The 16,356-nt window shown below is 51.1% G+C and overlaps 1 protein-coding gene across 1 annotated transcript in view; it reads left to right on the forward strand.

The window, feature by feature from the left end:
* TMEM181 (transmembrane protein 181) overlaps nt 1-16,356 on the forward strand; it is a 74,231-nt gene that overhangs the window by 27,071 nt on the left and 30,804 nt on the right. The window contains exons 2-4 of the mRNA XM_058735786.1: nt 7,002-7,105; nt 13,654-13,709; nt 15,511-15,601. Coding sequence (XP_058591769.1) covers nt 7,002-7,105; nt 13,654-13,709; nt 15,511-15,601 — 251 coding nt within the window. The remainder of the gene's footprint in view (nt 1-7,001; nt 7,106-13,653; nt 13,710-15,510; nt 15,602-16,356) is intronic.

The raw sequence follows: 16,356 nt of genomic DNA on the forward strand, positions 1-16,356 counted from the left end.
CAGTGAGAGAAAACGTTCAATTTTACAATTCAGTGGTTTATACTTTATTATCGCAAAGAAATTAGAACATGGAGGAAACCAGAGTAAAACCAGGGAGGAATGCATAGAAATGGAAGAAATCAATAGTTATTGGACTAAGGAATCTCTAGTTCATGGCCTGTCATTTATAAGGCTCAGCACTGGACCACTGGGCCTAGAGAGGCCAAGGGGGAGCTGCAGGCTGGGAGAGGCATGGAAGTCTGTGAACAGTTGCTACCCACAGTAAAATCTGGAAATGGGCACGTGCCTCCTGTCTTCCATTGGAGGAGACAGTTGCCTTGTCAGTGTGGTTGGGGGGCGACCTCAGAGGAGGCCGGACTCAGCTGGGCTGGGAGGGAAGGGGGAAGGAAGGGTGTGTCGGGCCTGGAGGGAGAGGAAGGACTCGGTGACTAATCATCAATGGAAATAGGAAGGGCAGGCGACAAGGATGGTTGGTGACTGTTTCACATTCTGACAGGACAGTTCCAGGTGCCTTGAACAGGGAGGTTTCTATACTTATGTGACTTAGTGTCTTGAGTTTCATTTTTAATTGTGGTGTTTTTTTTTTCTTTTTTTGGTATGTATATTGAAGGGAAGCTTTGTTTTTTGGTTTTTTTTAATGTTTATTTTGAGAGAGAGAAAGAGCTTGTGAGCCAGGGGAGGGTCAGAGAGAGAGAGAGAGAGAGCACGAATCCCAAGCAAGCTCTGCACTCTCAGTGCAGAGCCCAGCTCGGGGCTTGATCCCACAGTCCCTGAGATCGCAACCTGAGCCGAAATCAGGAGTTGGATGTTTAACCGACTGAGCTACCTGGGTGCCCCGGGAAGCTTCTGGTTCGAATCGAATACCCATGAAAAGTGGCTTAAAGAACAGGAGCATCGAGAAGTTGAAGGGGGCATCTCCAGGGCCGCTTCGGCAGCTCTGTGTCCCTGTGTGGCCTAGGTAGTTTCTGTCTCTGGCTCTCAGTCTGGGCCTGTCGGCTGTGTGCACCTTCTGACGTGCCGTGTGGCTGTGGCCATGCAGGCAGCGCTCCCCTGCATGGCTCTCCCCACGGGGACAGAGGAGGCTCTTCTCACACATCTCTTTGTGAAGCAGGGAAACCTTGTCTAGCAGCACCTGGCTGGTTTCCCACAGGTTCTGGGCCCCAGTGCGGCAGGGGGGTGGGGGGGGGGGGAGACTGGGCAAGTGAGGCTGGTCTCTGGAGGGCAGGGAACCAGGGGAGGAGGAGGCAGAGTGTGGCTCCGGGCAGACAGCAGCGGTGCTTCTGCCCTGCCCCCAAAGAAGTCCCTTCGTCAACCATGGCTCCTGTTCCTCCTTTAGAATGAAGTGGGGATTATGGTGGGTGAGTTGTTTCCAAAGAAACCCGTGTGATCATGTCACACAGGCGTGCCAGCGACTGTTGGTTGTGGAGTGTTTGGCTGTCACTCACCGTGATAGGGAAGCCACTGGAGAGTTCCGGCGGACTGAGAGTGAACGCACCTGGCTTTCAGAGCAGCAAGGCGGAGAGCAGAGGGTGGGTGCTCAGCCCAGAAGCGGGAGGACCGGGGGAGGCCTGCGGTGCAGTGAAAGATGGCAGGGCCTGACTGGGGGACCGAGAAGGGCCGCGACACGGTATATGTTGAAGGCTGTGTTGTTGCATTAGATGCGGGGAGTGAGCAGAAGACAGGTGTCGAAGGTGACCGCCCAGCTCTCGGCCTGAGCCCCTGGAAGGCTGGGGCTGCCACGTCCTGGGGTGGGGAACTCTGCAGGACAGGGTGGGGGAAGATCCGGAGTCTGGCTTTGGACGCATCACACCAGCCGCCCACCGGATGTGCAAGCGGAGGGTCAAACAGGTGTTCGCTGTCAGCCTGGGGCTCAGCTGGGCCGGGCCGTGAACGTGGAATTGTTCGCCTGGAACAGGGTGAGATCGCTGCGGAAAGCTGGCAAGGGAAGAGGGCAAAGGGCAGCACGTGCCAATGTGTCCCGGCAGGACAGCGGCGACGTCTGGCTGCAGAGGGTCCTGCGGGATGGTTTTCCTGCTGTTTCGTTGTGGGTATTGATGGCTGCACAGACTTCATGGTACCTGGAAGCTGTCCCTTGGGAGATGGTTATGAATATGCACAACGAAGGGCAGGCGCAGCTTGCAGCCATTTGGATGATGGCTGCAGTTTGGGGGACTGGCTTTCCAGTAAAGGTGTTTTTAGTTTCTCTAGGAAATAAGTCTGGGTGCTATTTTAAGTCACCCATGAAACTGAGATTAATTTAGAAGGGACCTAAACGGTCCAAGCCAAAGCTAAGGGGACAATCTGTTCCATTGAGTTTGAAAGGTCTTCCAAGGCTCCAGGGGCTCCAGGGAGGTCTGCATTTTAGAGTGTGTGTGTTAAATGCCTGAGTGTGAAAAGAGACGTGGGCCTGGAGAGGAAGACTGGCGTCTGGGTCCCATCCAGAAGAGAAAAAGGAGGGACAGCTGTCCTGAGCTGGCAGGGTTTTGTCCGGGGCCTTCCTGCTCTGGTTATCTGGGTTGAAGATCCCACCACGTGCGGTGCTTGACTTGGCCAGGGTGTCTGGGGAAGTGGGGAGTCCTCTCCCTGCTCCCTAGTATCTTACACCAATTCAAGGGAAGTACGTGAACACTTTTGAGATAACTAATGAAAGTTGGGCAGGTGTTTTCTTGTGTCCAGCGTCCATGGCAGATAGATGGGTACTTTGTCTTCAGGCCCTCGGCCGTGTCGTGCAGGCCACGTGTGTTGTAATAGGTTAAAGTTACGAGAGATGGGAGGGAGGGGAGGCTTCCTGGAGAAGGTGGGACCTGCAGGTGAGCCCTGTGAGGCAGATTTCGATGGTTTGGTGTGGAGAAGAGAGAGCATTTCACATCAGGAGAGCAGTGTGTGAAGGGGCTGGTCTAGAGTCTGGCTCCACCATGGTGGGAAACATTAAAGAAATTAAGCTCTGGATGCTGATGCTTGGGTTTGAACACCGCCTCAGCCGCTTAGTAGCTCGCTGGTCTAGGGCAAGTTGCCTGCTGAGCCGTGGCACGGCACCCAGGGGAGGCATCTGGCAGGCTGTTGCAGTGACCGTGCTGGGCGTGGCCAGGGCCTGGGCCGCGAGACCCCGCATGGGGAACGAGAAGTTAGGAAGCAAAGCACCCCTCCTCCTGGCTGGCTGCAGGCGTGGGGTGAATGAGAGATAGGCATCCTCAGAAGTGACTCCAAGGTTGCAGGATGTGGGATGCAGAAAGGGGAGAGGCAGGAAATGGGCAGTGGAAGCAGCTTTTTCATTTGTTATTTTGTTTTTTAATGGGTTCGGTTTTAAACTTATTGACCATAAAGTGGTGTAGACTCCTTAGTGAAAATGTCTTCGGGGACACTGTCTCAGGGTGGGATCAGGGGCAGGGAGGGGGTTGAGATGGTTCCTGGAGGTGGGAAGGAGTGTGAGAGAGGAAGCAGGAGAGAGGTAGCAGGAGATGGTCCGGCATCGGAGAGTCCATGCAGTGCGGGGGCATGGGTGACAGCAGAGGCCGAGCGGATTAGGCTCCTGGATCGGAGGCCTCTTGGTGTCATGCTGTGTGTATTGCCTACATCACAGCCTTGCCTCTGAGCACTTAGGGAATATTCCTTCCATTGGTGGCCGGATCCTAGGGAATACAGGTTGCCTGCTCACTGAGACTTGCCTGGGCCATCGGCTAGCTTGATGGTCAGAAACACGTTGGTGTTTCAGCTGGGAGGTGAAGTGGGAGGTAGGCAGCGAAGGCGCTGGGAGCCTGGGTCAGGCAGAAAGTGGTTGTGGGGCGGCTGGCAGGGCGGGAGGAGACGTGAAAGGAGACCCTCTGGGGAGTGGCCTCGACTCCCCGCTGCTGCCACTCACAACGCCACTACTTTGATTGAGTAACAGTGCAGAACTGTGATTCGTCTCGAATAGGAAGGTGTTTCTGAGGCTTAGGAAGTCCCTTGATTTTGGACACACCGTCGTGCGGAACTGAGCCATCTTGGTGCTGGTGCTGGCCCGCAGCACCCTGTGGTTGGAGGGGGTCCTCAGACCCCAGGTCCCCAGGGTGAGGATGCCTGGAAAGGTTTACCGCTGGAAGACAGCAGAAATGTGGCTCCGTGCCCAGCCTGTCCCCAGCAAGCCGAGGTCATGGCCGCGATTGTGCCCGATCACATTTTCTCGAGCAGGGGGCTTATTCCGCTTTCCCTGTGTCTTTTTTCCATTGACTTGGGTGAGGCCTGATTTCTGAACCAGGAAAATCTGTAATAAATTGGAATTAAGTAGCAGGGTTAAAAATTTTTTTTAATGTTTAGTATTTATTTTTGAGAGTGCATGCACAGGTGCGTGTGAGTGGGGGAGGGGCAGAGAGAAAGAGGGAGACACAGAACCCGAAGCAGGCTCCAGGCTCCGAGCTGTCAGCACAGAGTCCGTTGCTCAAACGGACTCGAACCCATGAGCCGTGAGACCATGACCTGAGCCGAAGTTGGATGCTTAACTGGCTGAGCCACCCAGGCACCCCTTAAGTAGCAGGGTTAAGGAAGGGAAGCACTAGATTTGTATTCAGCCCTGGAGGAGGAAATTGGCACAGCGTCCCTGGGCAGGTGTTTGCTGCAGGAACAAGGCCTTGTGCTCCCGTTGCCCTGCTGATCTCTTTTCTCCCCATACCCTCTCGTCTGCTAAGTAACTGGGCTTTTCTAGCAAATGATTGATAATGTGTCTTAATGATAGGTTTTAAATATCAACATTTAAATGTAATTATTATTACTCTGTTTTTCTCTGCTTCTGACTAATGTCCTTTGGGCTCTCGCCTGTGCTCAGAGCCCTCAGCGCCCCTCAGAGCCTCAGCACAGGGTGGACAGGGCGGGGGGAGGGGGTGGAAACAGGTCGCCCTGAGAGCAGCAGAGTGGGGTGCCACAAGTGACTCTAATTTTTTACCCAACCTTAGGTTTATGGAAGAGTGGCAAAGATAGTACAAAGTGTCTCTGCACACCCTTCACGCAGCTTCCCCTCTTGCTAGCGTCTCAGCGTCGCGCCACGTTTATCAGAGCTAAGAGAGCGACATCGGTGCAGCCCTGTGAACTACAGACTATTTGCATTTTCCCAGCATCTAGTCCATTTAGCTTTGTGTAGTGTTTTTTCCAAGTGAAAATGCCCCGTGCAGCTGCACAGAAATCTTCCCTTCTGCAGACTGTGCTAAGGATCTGCATTATTAGCCTCGACACCTGGGGATGGCAGAGAAATGACAAAGAGGACCTTGTTCGCATGCCGCCCCGCCTCCACAGGGCTTTCTCCAGAAGGGCACTCACGGAGGTGGGTCCCCTCAGCTCTCCCTGCTTCCCTGAGCCTCCTTCCTAGGGAGCGGCAGTTACTGCCAAGGGGCAGAGCTGTGACATCTCAGGCAACTGTTCTGCAGTGTCTAGGCCCCAGTGTCCCCACGTGTCAGTCGAAGGGGTTAGACTTCCTCCCTGAGGTCATTTCTGGCTCTAATATTTTAAGACTTTCAGGCCTCTTATAATCATTAGGATCCAAAATCAGAGTTGGGGTCAGACTATTTAATTCACTGGCCCTCGTTTTCATGCACAGCAGGGTCGCTTGTGGGTCAGCCTTTGGACTTGAGTCCAGAAGGAAGAGACAGAGTTACTACTCGTTCCTTTATTTCTTCACTGGTGCCGTCATTCAATGAAACACGGTGACACTGACCTCAGAGTTCATTCGTCCAAAGGTCTGGTGGGTCCTGCTGGAGAGAGCTGGGCTTGGTATCAGCCGAGCCACGTCTGAGCCAAGGTGGCTTCTGGGCCCCACCTTTGCCCCGAGATACCATCTGGCTGATTTCCTGCTCAGGAACTGGAATCGTCAGCCACGTAAAGGAGAGGTTGTATGTGTGCACACAGTACCGTAAAAGCAAATAACTTTTCCTTCCGTTTCAGTTCTCAGCCTGGTTCTCCCTGTCCCAGGCGTGTGTGCACTGTTCTGAGGTGTGAGAAGTTCCTCCTGTCCCAGCTCCCAAGACCAGGAAATGCTATGGGAATAAAAAGAATGTAAAAAGCAAAGCAAAACAGCCCCCCACCCCCGTCGCTCATCTCTTTGGGTTTATGGGTCTCCTCGTTAGGTTAGTTGGTAGCGGTCGGCCGCTTGCGGGCCAGACCTGGCCTGCCACCTCTTTGCAGTCAGGTTGAACTGAAACACAGCCACGCACACGCGTGTTCATCACGCCTGCCTGCGTGTAGAGGCAGCAGTGAGGACTAGAGGCCGTGTGGCTGGCCGGGCCTCACACATTTGAAGTGTGGTCCTTCATGGATTTTCTTCTGACGCCTGAGGTAGGGCATTCGAAAGGAGAACTGATCCCTCCCCACTGCCGTCTTCTTCCAGAGCAGAAAATAGGACTGCATAGGCAGGGACCTCCTGACGGGGGGTGGGATGGATCCACTGAGCTGCTCTCCGCGTTGGAGTAAGTCACAGAGGACCGTGGGCGGCCTGCTCCGCAAAGGCCAGGCTGAGCTTCACTGTGCGGGTGGGTGCAGGTGCGGGGCTGTGCGGAGCCCTGGACAGGAAACGTGAGGCCGTGGGCTTCCTGGAGGGCCAGGTAGGAAGATGCGTGCTGGAGGCACCTGCAGTTCCCGGTCTGGGCTTGACTGCGCCAGCAGACAGAGCCGCGTGCCCGTGTGGGTTGGGGTCTTCCCTGCACCCGGGCTCTGCTCTGGCTGCTGAAAGTCGGGCTGTGTAGAAGGGCTGAGCCACTACGTGGGTGGGGTGGTGAAACACGCCCTGAGTGGGCGTCGAAGCCGCAGCACGTTCTCGCGCCACGAGGAGTGGGGTTTGGCTGCATGCGGAGCAGCCCTCTCCCTGGAGCGCTTGACCCAGGGCTTAGCGGACAGTCCCCCACCCTCTGGTGGCCCCCGAGGTGTTTTGGTCAGGCGGGTGACCTGGGTCTTGGGGAGGCCCGCTCCCGAGGTGGGGAGGGGATGGCTCGATGCGGCCTCGGCCACCCCTGTGTGACCCTCACCCGCTGGCTTCTCTGCAGGCTGGCGCCCATGCGGCTGTACACGCTCTCCAAGCGCCACTTTGTCCTCGTGTTCGTCGTCTTCTTCGTCTGTTTCGGCCTGACCGTCTTCGTTGGGATCAGAGGTAAGCCGCAGTTTTTGATCGTTTTATCATTTACAGTTACCTTAGTACCCGCTTTTCAGCCCAGCTGAGCTGTCCCCACTTGCTGTCACCCGCTAAGAGCCCTGTTGTAGAGGGTGAAGTGCCACTTCTTCTGAACCCACTGGGTGAGGGGTAACCCTGGCCTTGCCCCACACAGCATCCAGGGCTTGAGTTTAGCCTGGCAGCACCGGGAGGCCTCGATGGCGTACCTTTTAGCAGACGGTCCAACATTTCTGCAGTCTGCTGTGCTCGGAACCCAGCCTGGGTGCTGCCGAGTCCAGGACATGCTGGCCGATGGGGGCCACAGGCCATGTAAACGGCCCGGCGCAGCAGATTCCAGGGAGGGCATGAGATAGCTGTGAGCACGGGGCTGGGGTGACCGAGGGGACCCGGGAGGGTGCTCCAGTGACGCCCCAAGCTCTTGGCAGGAGGGAGCCTGCAGGTTGGCTTTTGCCTTGTGTTCAGGGCACCAGGTGCCCTGGGGTTCCAGAGGCACACCATAATGCTTTTAGCTTCAGAAATGCTTTTGAAATCATCCAGTCCAACCCCATTTTGCACAGATGGAAAACAGAACCAGAGAAGCTGGCCTGTTTTCAGCAGGTTCCCAGAAACCTGGTCTCTTCAGCCCTGTCTGGGGGGTAGGAGACCAGGAGCCTATGTGGTTGTTTCTTCTTTCTTTCTTAAATATATTTTTTACTGAGGGTGGTCTCTGATAGGTGTTTGATTACGGCATTTCCTACTAAAGTCAAATGACACTTAGGCTTAGCCTGTCCCAGAGGCGGCTGGGCCTCCAAAGGCTAGTTTCTTAAACTTTTTTTATGTTTATTTATTTTTGAGAGAGAGGGAGAGACAGAGCGTGAGCAGGGGAGGGGCAGAGAAAGAGGGAGACATAGAATCCAAAGCAGGCTCCAGGCTCCGAGCTGTCAGCACAGAGCCCGACGCGGGACCTGAACTCACCAACCGCGAGATCATGACCTGAGCCGTTGTCAGACGCTCAGCCAACTGAGCCGCCCAGGTGCCCCTCAGAGGCTAGTTTCTTAACCTACACTGGATGTGGGCTGGGTGAATGGCCCAAGGAAGCTGGGGAGAGGGAGGTCGTTTATGTGCTGTTTGCCTGCTGGTGACGAAAATGATGGTGACAAGTAACTGTAGCCTCCTCTTTTCCTGCCCGTGAAGTCCCCAAGGAATAAGCTATATTAATCACAGCACAGGACATATCAGTCATCTTACTTGATTTTCATAACTGTCCTTTTAAGATTGGTAGGAGAGGCATTCATATTCTCCTGAACTGCCGTCTCATGGGACCTCAGCCAACTCGTTTCCTTAAGCCACTGTTGGCTGCAACATCCGTGATTATATTCAACCTTTTCCACTCTTGCATAAATGAAAAGTGATACACCTGGGCTGAGACGAGAAGAGCGATGTCAGGATTTCCATGTCCCTTTCCTTCTTCCCAGTGAGTGCTGGTATTAGGGTTCTTCAGAGAAACACACCAATAGGATATACGTAGATACCGATATAGATGGATTTATTGTGCCTTCGGGGCCTGCTCGGGCCCGATCGTATATGGCCCCCTTCCATCGGATGATGGAGTGCTTCTGTGCGTGTCCAGAGCCATGTCCTGATGGGTCAGCTAACACCCAGCTCATGATGGGCAGCGCAGGTCTCCTGGTAACTTGGTGGCCCACGGGTAAGCGTTTAGTCTCTCCTAAGGCCTGGTAGGAAGGCAAGAGAGCTGTGTGTCACGAGGGGAGTGGTTATCTGTGGAGGAGGGCAAGGCTTTGCTCCAGAGTCCCAAGGGTCTGCGCGAAGATTCATCTATGGGCCGTGCCAAAGGCTCCAAATGACATCCTTGTCTCCTGACATTTCTGACACCTTTTCATCTGCCGGATCATGTGACCCCAGCAGCAGGCAGCCCGCACGGCAGCCTGGAGCTGGTGGAGAGCCTTCTCTTGTCCTGGCCCCCACTCAAAACTTGCAGCTTTTTGGTTCATGAGGTAAATGGGCCAGAGTATGACACCCAAGCGAGGAACACGTTGCCTCCAAAATGCTAAGAGGCGAGGCCCGCTAGGCGTCGCGCCTCTGGTTTGGTTGTAGGGGAGCCAAATACAACGGTTTATCTTTCACCTCAGAAGGGATGGCTCTACGTGGCGCACGTGTATCTTGACCAGATTTCTTTCCGTTCTCCCACGTGCGAGTGTCTTACCAGGAAGTTTACAGTACTCGCTGCTTCTTGCTCACGGCGGCTTGTGGGAGGGAGAGGTGACCAAGGTCCGTGCGAACCAAATTAGGATGTAGGGCCGGAGATTTGACATTCCTTTGAGGGAGGACCGTGAAGGTGTATTGCTGGCCTGGCTTCTGGTGAGCCTCGCTCTCAGCGATGAAGAAAATGACGTTTGCCAGATCAGCAGCTGCCTGTCAGGTCCCAGAGGATGTGTGAATTTGCTCAAGCAATGAAACCCTGCCTGCAACAGCAGCTGCCGTTCGAACCACACCCGGTGATGCTTAGTGGCGATCTGCTGTCGCCTCCGAGAGCCACCCACCTTCTGCCCAGGCCAGATAGGCGAGTTGAACGGCCGTGTGGTGGGAACCTTTCAGGTTGGGGGATGGGAGAACTCACGGCTGCAGTCCCTCCAGGCATGCGATACTGCTTTTGATTATATTGTTGTAAGTAGAGGCTCCCTGCAGGGTGGGGATTCTGCCAGGCCCTGAGTGTATCTAGTGCAGTTCTGCGTTCTGGAACTGGGGACCCACTGGGCCCATTGTGACACGTACCTGAGCTAAAACCCCACTGATCGCGTGACCTCCGTGAGTCCCTGCTCTGACTGGTGGACCGCACTGATGTTTTGGGTCTCCTGAAATTAGGGTCAGTTCAGAGCCGCTGTCCGGGGGTCCCCAAAATGTATTTCCTTTTCCCCAGTGTGCGGTCATCTTGGTAAAAGGTTGTAGGTTCCTTTGGGAGAATGATTAATAGTACACATTTTTGGCAGTGTACTGGGGTGCTTTCTTAAGGGGACCCTGTCTCCTCTTCACTCAAGGTTTGAGTCTGTAACCCGGCTCAAATCTGGAATCTATTGATGGGCTGCAACTTCCTGTGTTTATGATTCAGGTTACACTTTTGTTCACTTAGAATTTTCTGCTTACACAGATCAGGTAACACTATAGTGGGCTTCCTGTGTATTTCACTTCTGGAAACACCATAGTCAACTAGCCAGCACCACAGGTCTGTGTGAATCAGATGGTCAGATTGCTGCTTTGACTCTCCTGTTCATTACAGTGACCATACCCACCTTGCTTTTGGTGGCTGAGTCCCTCTGCTTGGCCCCACCGCTGCTAGGATTCAGTGACTCCCATCACGTTTGGTTTCCCCCCGTTCAGTGGTCATGGCTCCTGCACTCTGGGTGGCCTGCCGAGCAGGGCCGTCACAGAGTTCTTTCAGGATGCTGGGGCTCCCCTCACACATTTATTCCTCACAGTAGTGGGAAAGGTCTGTCTTCTGGGCTCTTCCAGCAGGTCTTAAATGACAAATCCGCCCCAATGTTCTAGTCTCCCCAAGTCTCCCAATCCCCTCCTCTCCATTAAGCCAAGGCAGGTGTGGCATTTCTGATTTGCTCACTGGGGACCACCTTTTGGTCCAAGTTTTAACCAGCCAACCGAACTGTTAGAGCCCCTCCTAACTCCCTGAGCTCTAGCACGCAACGCAGTATCTCTGCTGAGTGAGCCCATGTCCACAAATCCAGCCTGATCCAATTTACATTCCTTCCACCGTGTTCCCCACACCCTTAGTAGTCATTCCCATACACGTTCCCCAGATTTCTCTCTGTATAAATCCGAAAACTCAAGTATTCTTTGAGAGTGTAGTGCATCTCCTCGTGGGTCATATTTGGTGCCTCACCTTCAGGGGCCTGTTGGGACTTGAGTCTAGTTATTGTTCTAGAAGCAAAGAGGGAAGGTTGCTCAGCAGAATCTGCATCGTCTTGCCTGATCCTCAGGGATCACTTGCGTAGGTAATGCAGGGTCTTCGTCCAGGAAGGAGGTGGGAGGGCTGTTTCTACTGGGAATGGAGAGAACTCGTCTAGTGGCAAAGAAGATGCATTGAAACATAGTAGCTCCACACCCCCAGCTTCCTCCGGATCCTCCTGTGCGTCTCCAGACCGGGATCCCACATCCCCAGACCAGGACCCCACTGCTCCCCAGTCAGTGCCCTCGCTTCAGCAGTGAGCCTGTGAGGCCGGTGTCCAACTTGCATTGTAATTCTGCCAGTTGCAGGATGAGATTCTGAGCTTGATTTTCAGCACTCAGCCCCTATGGCTACAGGTGATAAGGGTCTCTGTCAGGGCGCACAGAAGCTGTCAGATCATTTATGCAGCTCTGGAGCTGGGAATTCAAACCCCTGACCTCGCCTTTTCTTTTACCACGTTATCCAAGGACATTAGGAACAACCAGTCAACCTCATTCTATTTGTTTGTTATAAAAAAAAAATTTTTTTTTAAGTTTATCCATCTATTTTGAGAGAGAGATAGACAGCAGGGGAGGGGCAGAGACAGAAGGAAACAGAGAATCCCAAGCAGGCTCTGCACTGTCAGCATAGAGCCTGACATGGGTCTTGATCCCACGAACCGTGAGATCATGACCTGAGCTGAAAGCAAGTGGGACACTTAACTGAGTAAGCCAGCCAGGCACCCCAATCATTAGCATCTTTAAATCTAATCAGATTAGAGAGCCAATTCCAGAAACCCCAGAACCAGTATTAAAAAAGCTCATTATTAATATTCTGTTCCTCTTTAACCACTCTCAGTGCCAAACTCTGTATTAGTCAAGGTTCTCCAGAGAAATGGAACCAAAGGGGAGATACATATATATGTATATACTCAGACACACATACGCATAGGAGGGGGGAGGGAGGGACAGGGAGACAGGGAGAGAGAGGGGCAGGGGTAGAGAAGAAAGAGAGATTTACTGTAAGGAACTGGCTCACATGATAATGGAGGCTGAGAAGTTCCAAGATATGGAGGCATAGCAGAGCTGGTTAAGTTCCAGCTTGTGTCTGGAAACAGATGAAGACCTATGTGCCAGCTTGAAGACCGAGGACAAGACCGGGCAGAGAGCAGATTCTCCCCCATTCAGCCTTTTGCTCTGTTCAGGCCTTCAACCATTTGGATGAGGCCCACCCACATTGGGGAGGACCATCTTTTTTCTCATCTGTCCACTGATTCGCCAGAATCATGTTTATCCAAGTATCTGGGCACCCCAGGGCCCAGTCAGTTGACACAAAAATCACCATCCTACGTCCTGTGGTAACATTGTTAGGATTTCAGATTAAGAGTGTGCTAGTGACCAGTGGGTTTGTCACCCCTCGTTTTGCAGATGTGAAAACAGATTCAAAAAGCCAAGTTGGCTAAGACTAGAGTCTGGACTTTGCAACTCCCAGTTCTTAATTCTTTCTGAGAAAGCAGATTGCCTTATTTCCTGGAACAGGGATTTACTGAGATTGTGAGTCTATTTAAAATAAGCCTCACTGTGGCCGAAAGCCTCCTTCCCACATAGGGACAGCCTGTCAGCATTCATAACGGTTCCAGACACATGTTGCTATGTCACTTACATACTTGCTGTACGTACTCGAGTATTTCCTTCTGTACATGGCGGTTCCTGGGCAACAGGCTGGGGATGGTCACCCAGGCAGCCCAGAAAACTGGCATCCCAGCTGAGTGTGATTTATTGTAGAACAAATTAAATTAAAATCTGCTTCACACTGTCTCGTTTGATTGCTTCTTTTAAGGCCAAAACTCTGAACAGTTACATTGTAGGATTCCATGAAGCTTATAGATCTGTTATTTCAGGAAAAGCCTTGAGTATGCATTAAAATATTTTATGTTTTTTTATATCCTGAACTCAATACATATTTTTGGAAGACTGGATTAATTGGATGAACTGATAAATGTGACTTAGTTTTTTAGCAGAAATTGTTATACTTTATAAAATCTATAGACAGTGTCCGTGTCATTAACAGTTTCTTGGATCGGAGCACTACTGAGTGAGCCCTCATTGAAAGCAAAGGAGAGGTTTTGCATGTCTAGATCCTGTGGAAGTCACACACATTGTGTGGTGGTCACGTGATGTTCGCCTGGTCTGCGATGTTGTGTGTCTGTTTGTATGTTTATATGTCCCCTAAGGACAGACCAGGAAAATAGGGCCACCTCTACATAATGCAAGTCTTTCTTGGCATTTGAAAAACAATCGATAGGGGTGCCTGGGTGGCCAGTTAAGTGTCCACCTTCAGCACTTCAGCTCAGGTTATGATCTCGCGGTCTGTGAGTTCAAGCCCCATTTTGGGCTCTGTGCTGACTGACGGCTCAGAGCCTGAACCCTGCTTCAGATTCTGTCTGCCTCTTTCTCTGCCCCTCCCTCACTTGTGCTCTGTCTCTGTCTCTCTGAGAAATACACGTTAAAAAAATTTTTAAGTGAAAAACAATAAATTAATTATTGATATAGATATAACCTGGTTTTTTCCTTCTCTGTTACATTTTTAGGGCCCAAAGTGATCCAGACTTCCGCAGCTAATTTTTCACTAAGTAATAGTAAAAAGGTAAGACTGGGTCGAAGTGGCAGCTGGAGGGGCCCTAGAAACTTCCCGGTGACTCAGACACGGTCCTGTTCTGCGTGGAGGGTCCGCGCACCACCCTTGCCCTGCAGCTCCCTTCTTCGGCAGCACGCATTTCTTACAGCGCTGTCAGCCGCTGGGCCCTGGGCTCTTGTTTGCCGAAAGGTCCTTTTCTGCTGCAGTGAATACCGCAGCACTGTGAGAGGCCGGTGGTGTTACCTGTGAGGGAGCAGCGGTTCCTTTCCAAATGCTGGTTAACTCCCCCTGATTCCTCCCGCCCATGAGTCTTACTAGATTGTAAGTTCTAATAGTGCTCACTCAGGCATCTGACTATTTTTTATTATTTTTATGCAAGTGAAGATGCTGTCTCCATGTCGGGTTTCTAACAGGCACAGGTCTTTCTGACGATTGTTTGGTCATTCCTTGTATGAACTCGGTTTAAGTGAAAAATCCTTTTTCTTTTCTTTCTTTCATGTGGTTGATTCTTCACCATCTTTAGAGAAAAACAAAGGTCCTTCCAGTTGGAGAATTTCAGTACTCTTTAATAAATGCTAACTTGTGAGAGCCCAAACAACGAAACCCCTTTATTTTTCTGCATATCAGACATAGTATCTTTATCTGTAAACTGAATTCAGTTGTCCTACATTCTCATGGCATCATAACAAGTTTAAATTGGATTATTTGCCCCCAAATATCTTCTTGTCTTCCTTCTCTTAGCTCCCTGGCGGGTTTTCACCCTTAAGATTTTCAAAAAAGCAAAAGGACAAAAATGTCCTAAAGCTTACCTTGTAATCCTTTTTCTTCCTATTCCTAGTTTCAAAGGGCCCTCTGGTTAGCCCGCTAGCATGTGTGTTTATTTTATTTATTTCTTGCCCTGAGGATCTGATCTAAGAGGTGCCGCCATGGAGCTTCCTAACCATAGTTTGGTCTTTTACAATTTCTGTCTCAGAACGTAAGTCCTTTTTTGACACTGAAAATAACAGCCGTCCCACCAAACTGACTTGCTTGCAAGAGCTCACGCTCACTTCTGCAAGATGCTAGACCACCCGCTGGTAGGCATCATTGCCTCGGTGGCTTCGGGCACGCCTTCGGGCACAGGGAGTTTCCGCGGGGCTAAAACACAGAAATGATATATTTACATGCAGAGACTACACATTCTAATAATGTGTTTCTTTGGAACCCTGGGTGGTTTTCAAACACTTACACAGTGTTCTCTGTATCCCGGGCTGCCAGAAGCCAGTATTGTGGTTTTCAGCAGACACTGCTCAAAGTGTCATTGGCAGAAGTATTATTGGCAACCTGGTCCCCTCTAATTTTTCTCTCCAGGGGTGTTAAGACTTCGCTAAAGCTGAAGACAACCAACCTCACCCAGCAACAGGTCTGGCACACTGGTACTGGGGAACGATTCCTGTGAATACGGAAATACGGAAATACGTCTTTGATGTCCTTTATTATCTTAACACCGCATCTCATTATATGTACTTTTAGTTTTTTTCTCCAAGATAGCCTTTTGGTATTTAAGTAGGAATGTGATCCCAAGGCTGCAGGTGGTGGAAATCGCCTGCTTAGAGGTGTTTGTAAGACAGAGGTGACTGCAGTAGAAAGTCCTTTCTTTTTCTGGAGGCAGAATTTCACTGTATTGTCTAAATGAAAGCTGCACATTTCTGTTTCAGAGCTAACACTCCAACCTTTTTTGCTAAATGTAAATTTTTGTATTTACATTTAAGACAGACTGAATGAAAAGGTCATATGGATTCCTTAACTTTTTTTTTTCTTTTTGCCTTAGCTGAAGCCAATTCAAATACTTTCAAATCCACTATCTACATATAATCAGCAACTGTGGCTGACATGTGTTGTTGAGTTGGATCAATCAAAAGGTATGAAGTCTGGCATTTTGGAATGATTTTTCTTTGTACAAAGCACCATATCTGAAAGATGGAGGGAGCTTTAGAATCTTTGAACAAGTTCTCAGAGGTGGATCACAAGGATGGTCATTATTCTTTATAATGGCAACAAATTGAAAGCCCCTCAAAAGTCTGCCAGTGTCTTCCAGAGTAAGTTAGAAGTAAGTCAGCATTGGTCAGCTCTCAGGGAGCACCGATCAGCTTAGCTAAGTGGCTGCAAAGCGTAGGTGCTGCTACAGCAGGCTTTTGCCTTCGCGTTCTGGGAGAGAATTAAGTTCTGATGCCCTGAGCCAATGGTTCTGTCCCCCAGGGAAAGTTGGCAGTGTCTAGGAACATTGTGACATTTTGGTTGTCACCACTGGGGAGGAGGGATGTTACCAGTATCTAGAGGGAGGAGGCCAGGGATGCTTCTAAACAGCCTGTAGTGCACGGGGCTGTCCCATGACAAAGGATTGTCTGGCCTCAAAATATCAGTGCTGCTGAGGCTGAGAAGCCCTGCCCTGCAGCACCCACGGTTTACAATGCATCGGCTCTGTTCGTCTAGAGTGGCACCAGTTACATACCATCCGGGGGGAACTGAAGAAATGACCACCCACGTTATTTTCCATGTTCTGTGATCAGGCGAGAAAGAATTTGGTTGAGAAAGAATTTGAAAAGATAACCCCATGACCGCAGTAAATTAAATGAAGAAAAATGTATATTACAAAAAATTTAATCCTTTTTTATAA

This window comes from Neofelis nebulosa, chromosome 6, assembly GCF_028018385.1.
Source record: "Neofelis nebulosa isolate mNeoNeb1 chromosome 6, mNeoNeb1.pri, whole genome shotgun sequence".
NCBI classification, from domain to species: Eukaryota; Metazoa; Chordata; class Mammalia; order Carnivora; family Felidae; genus Neofelis; species Neofelis nebulosa.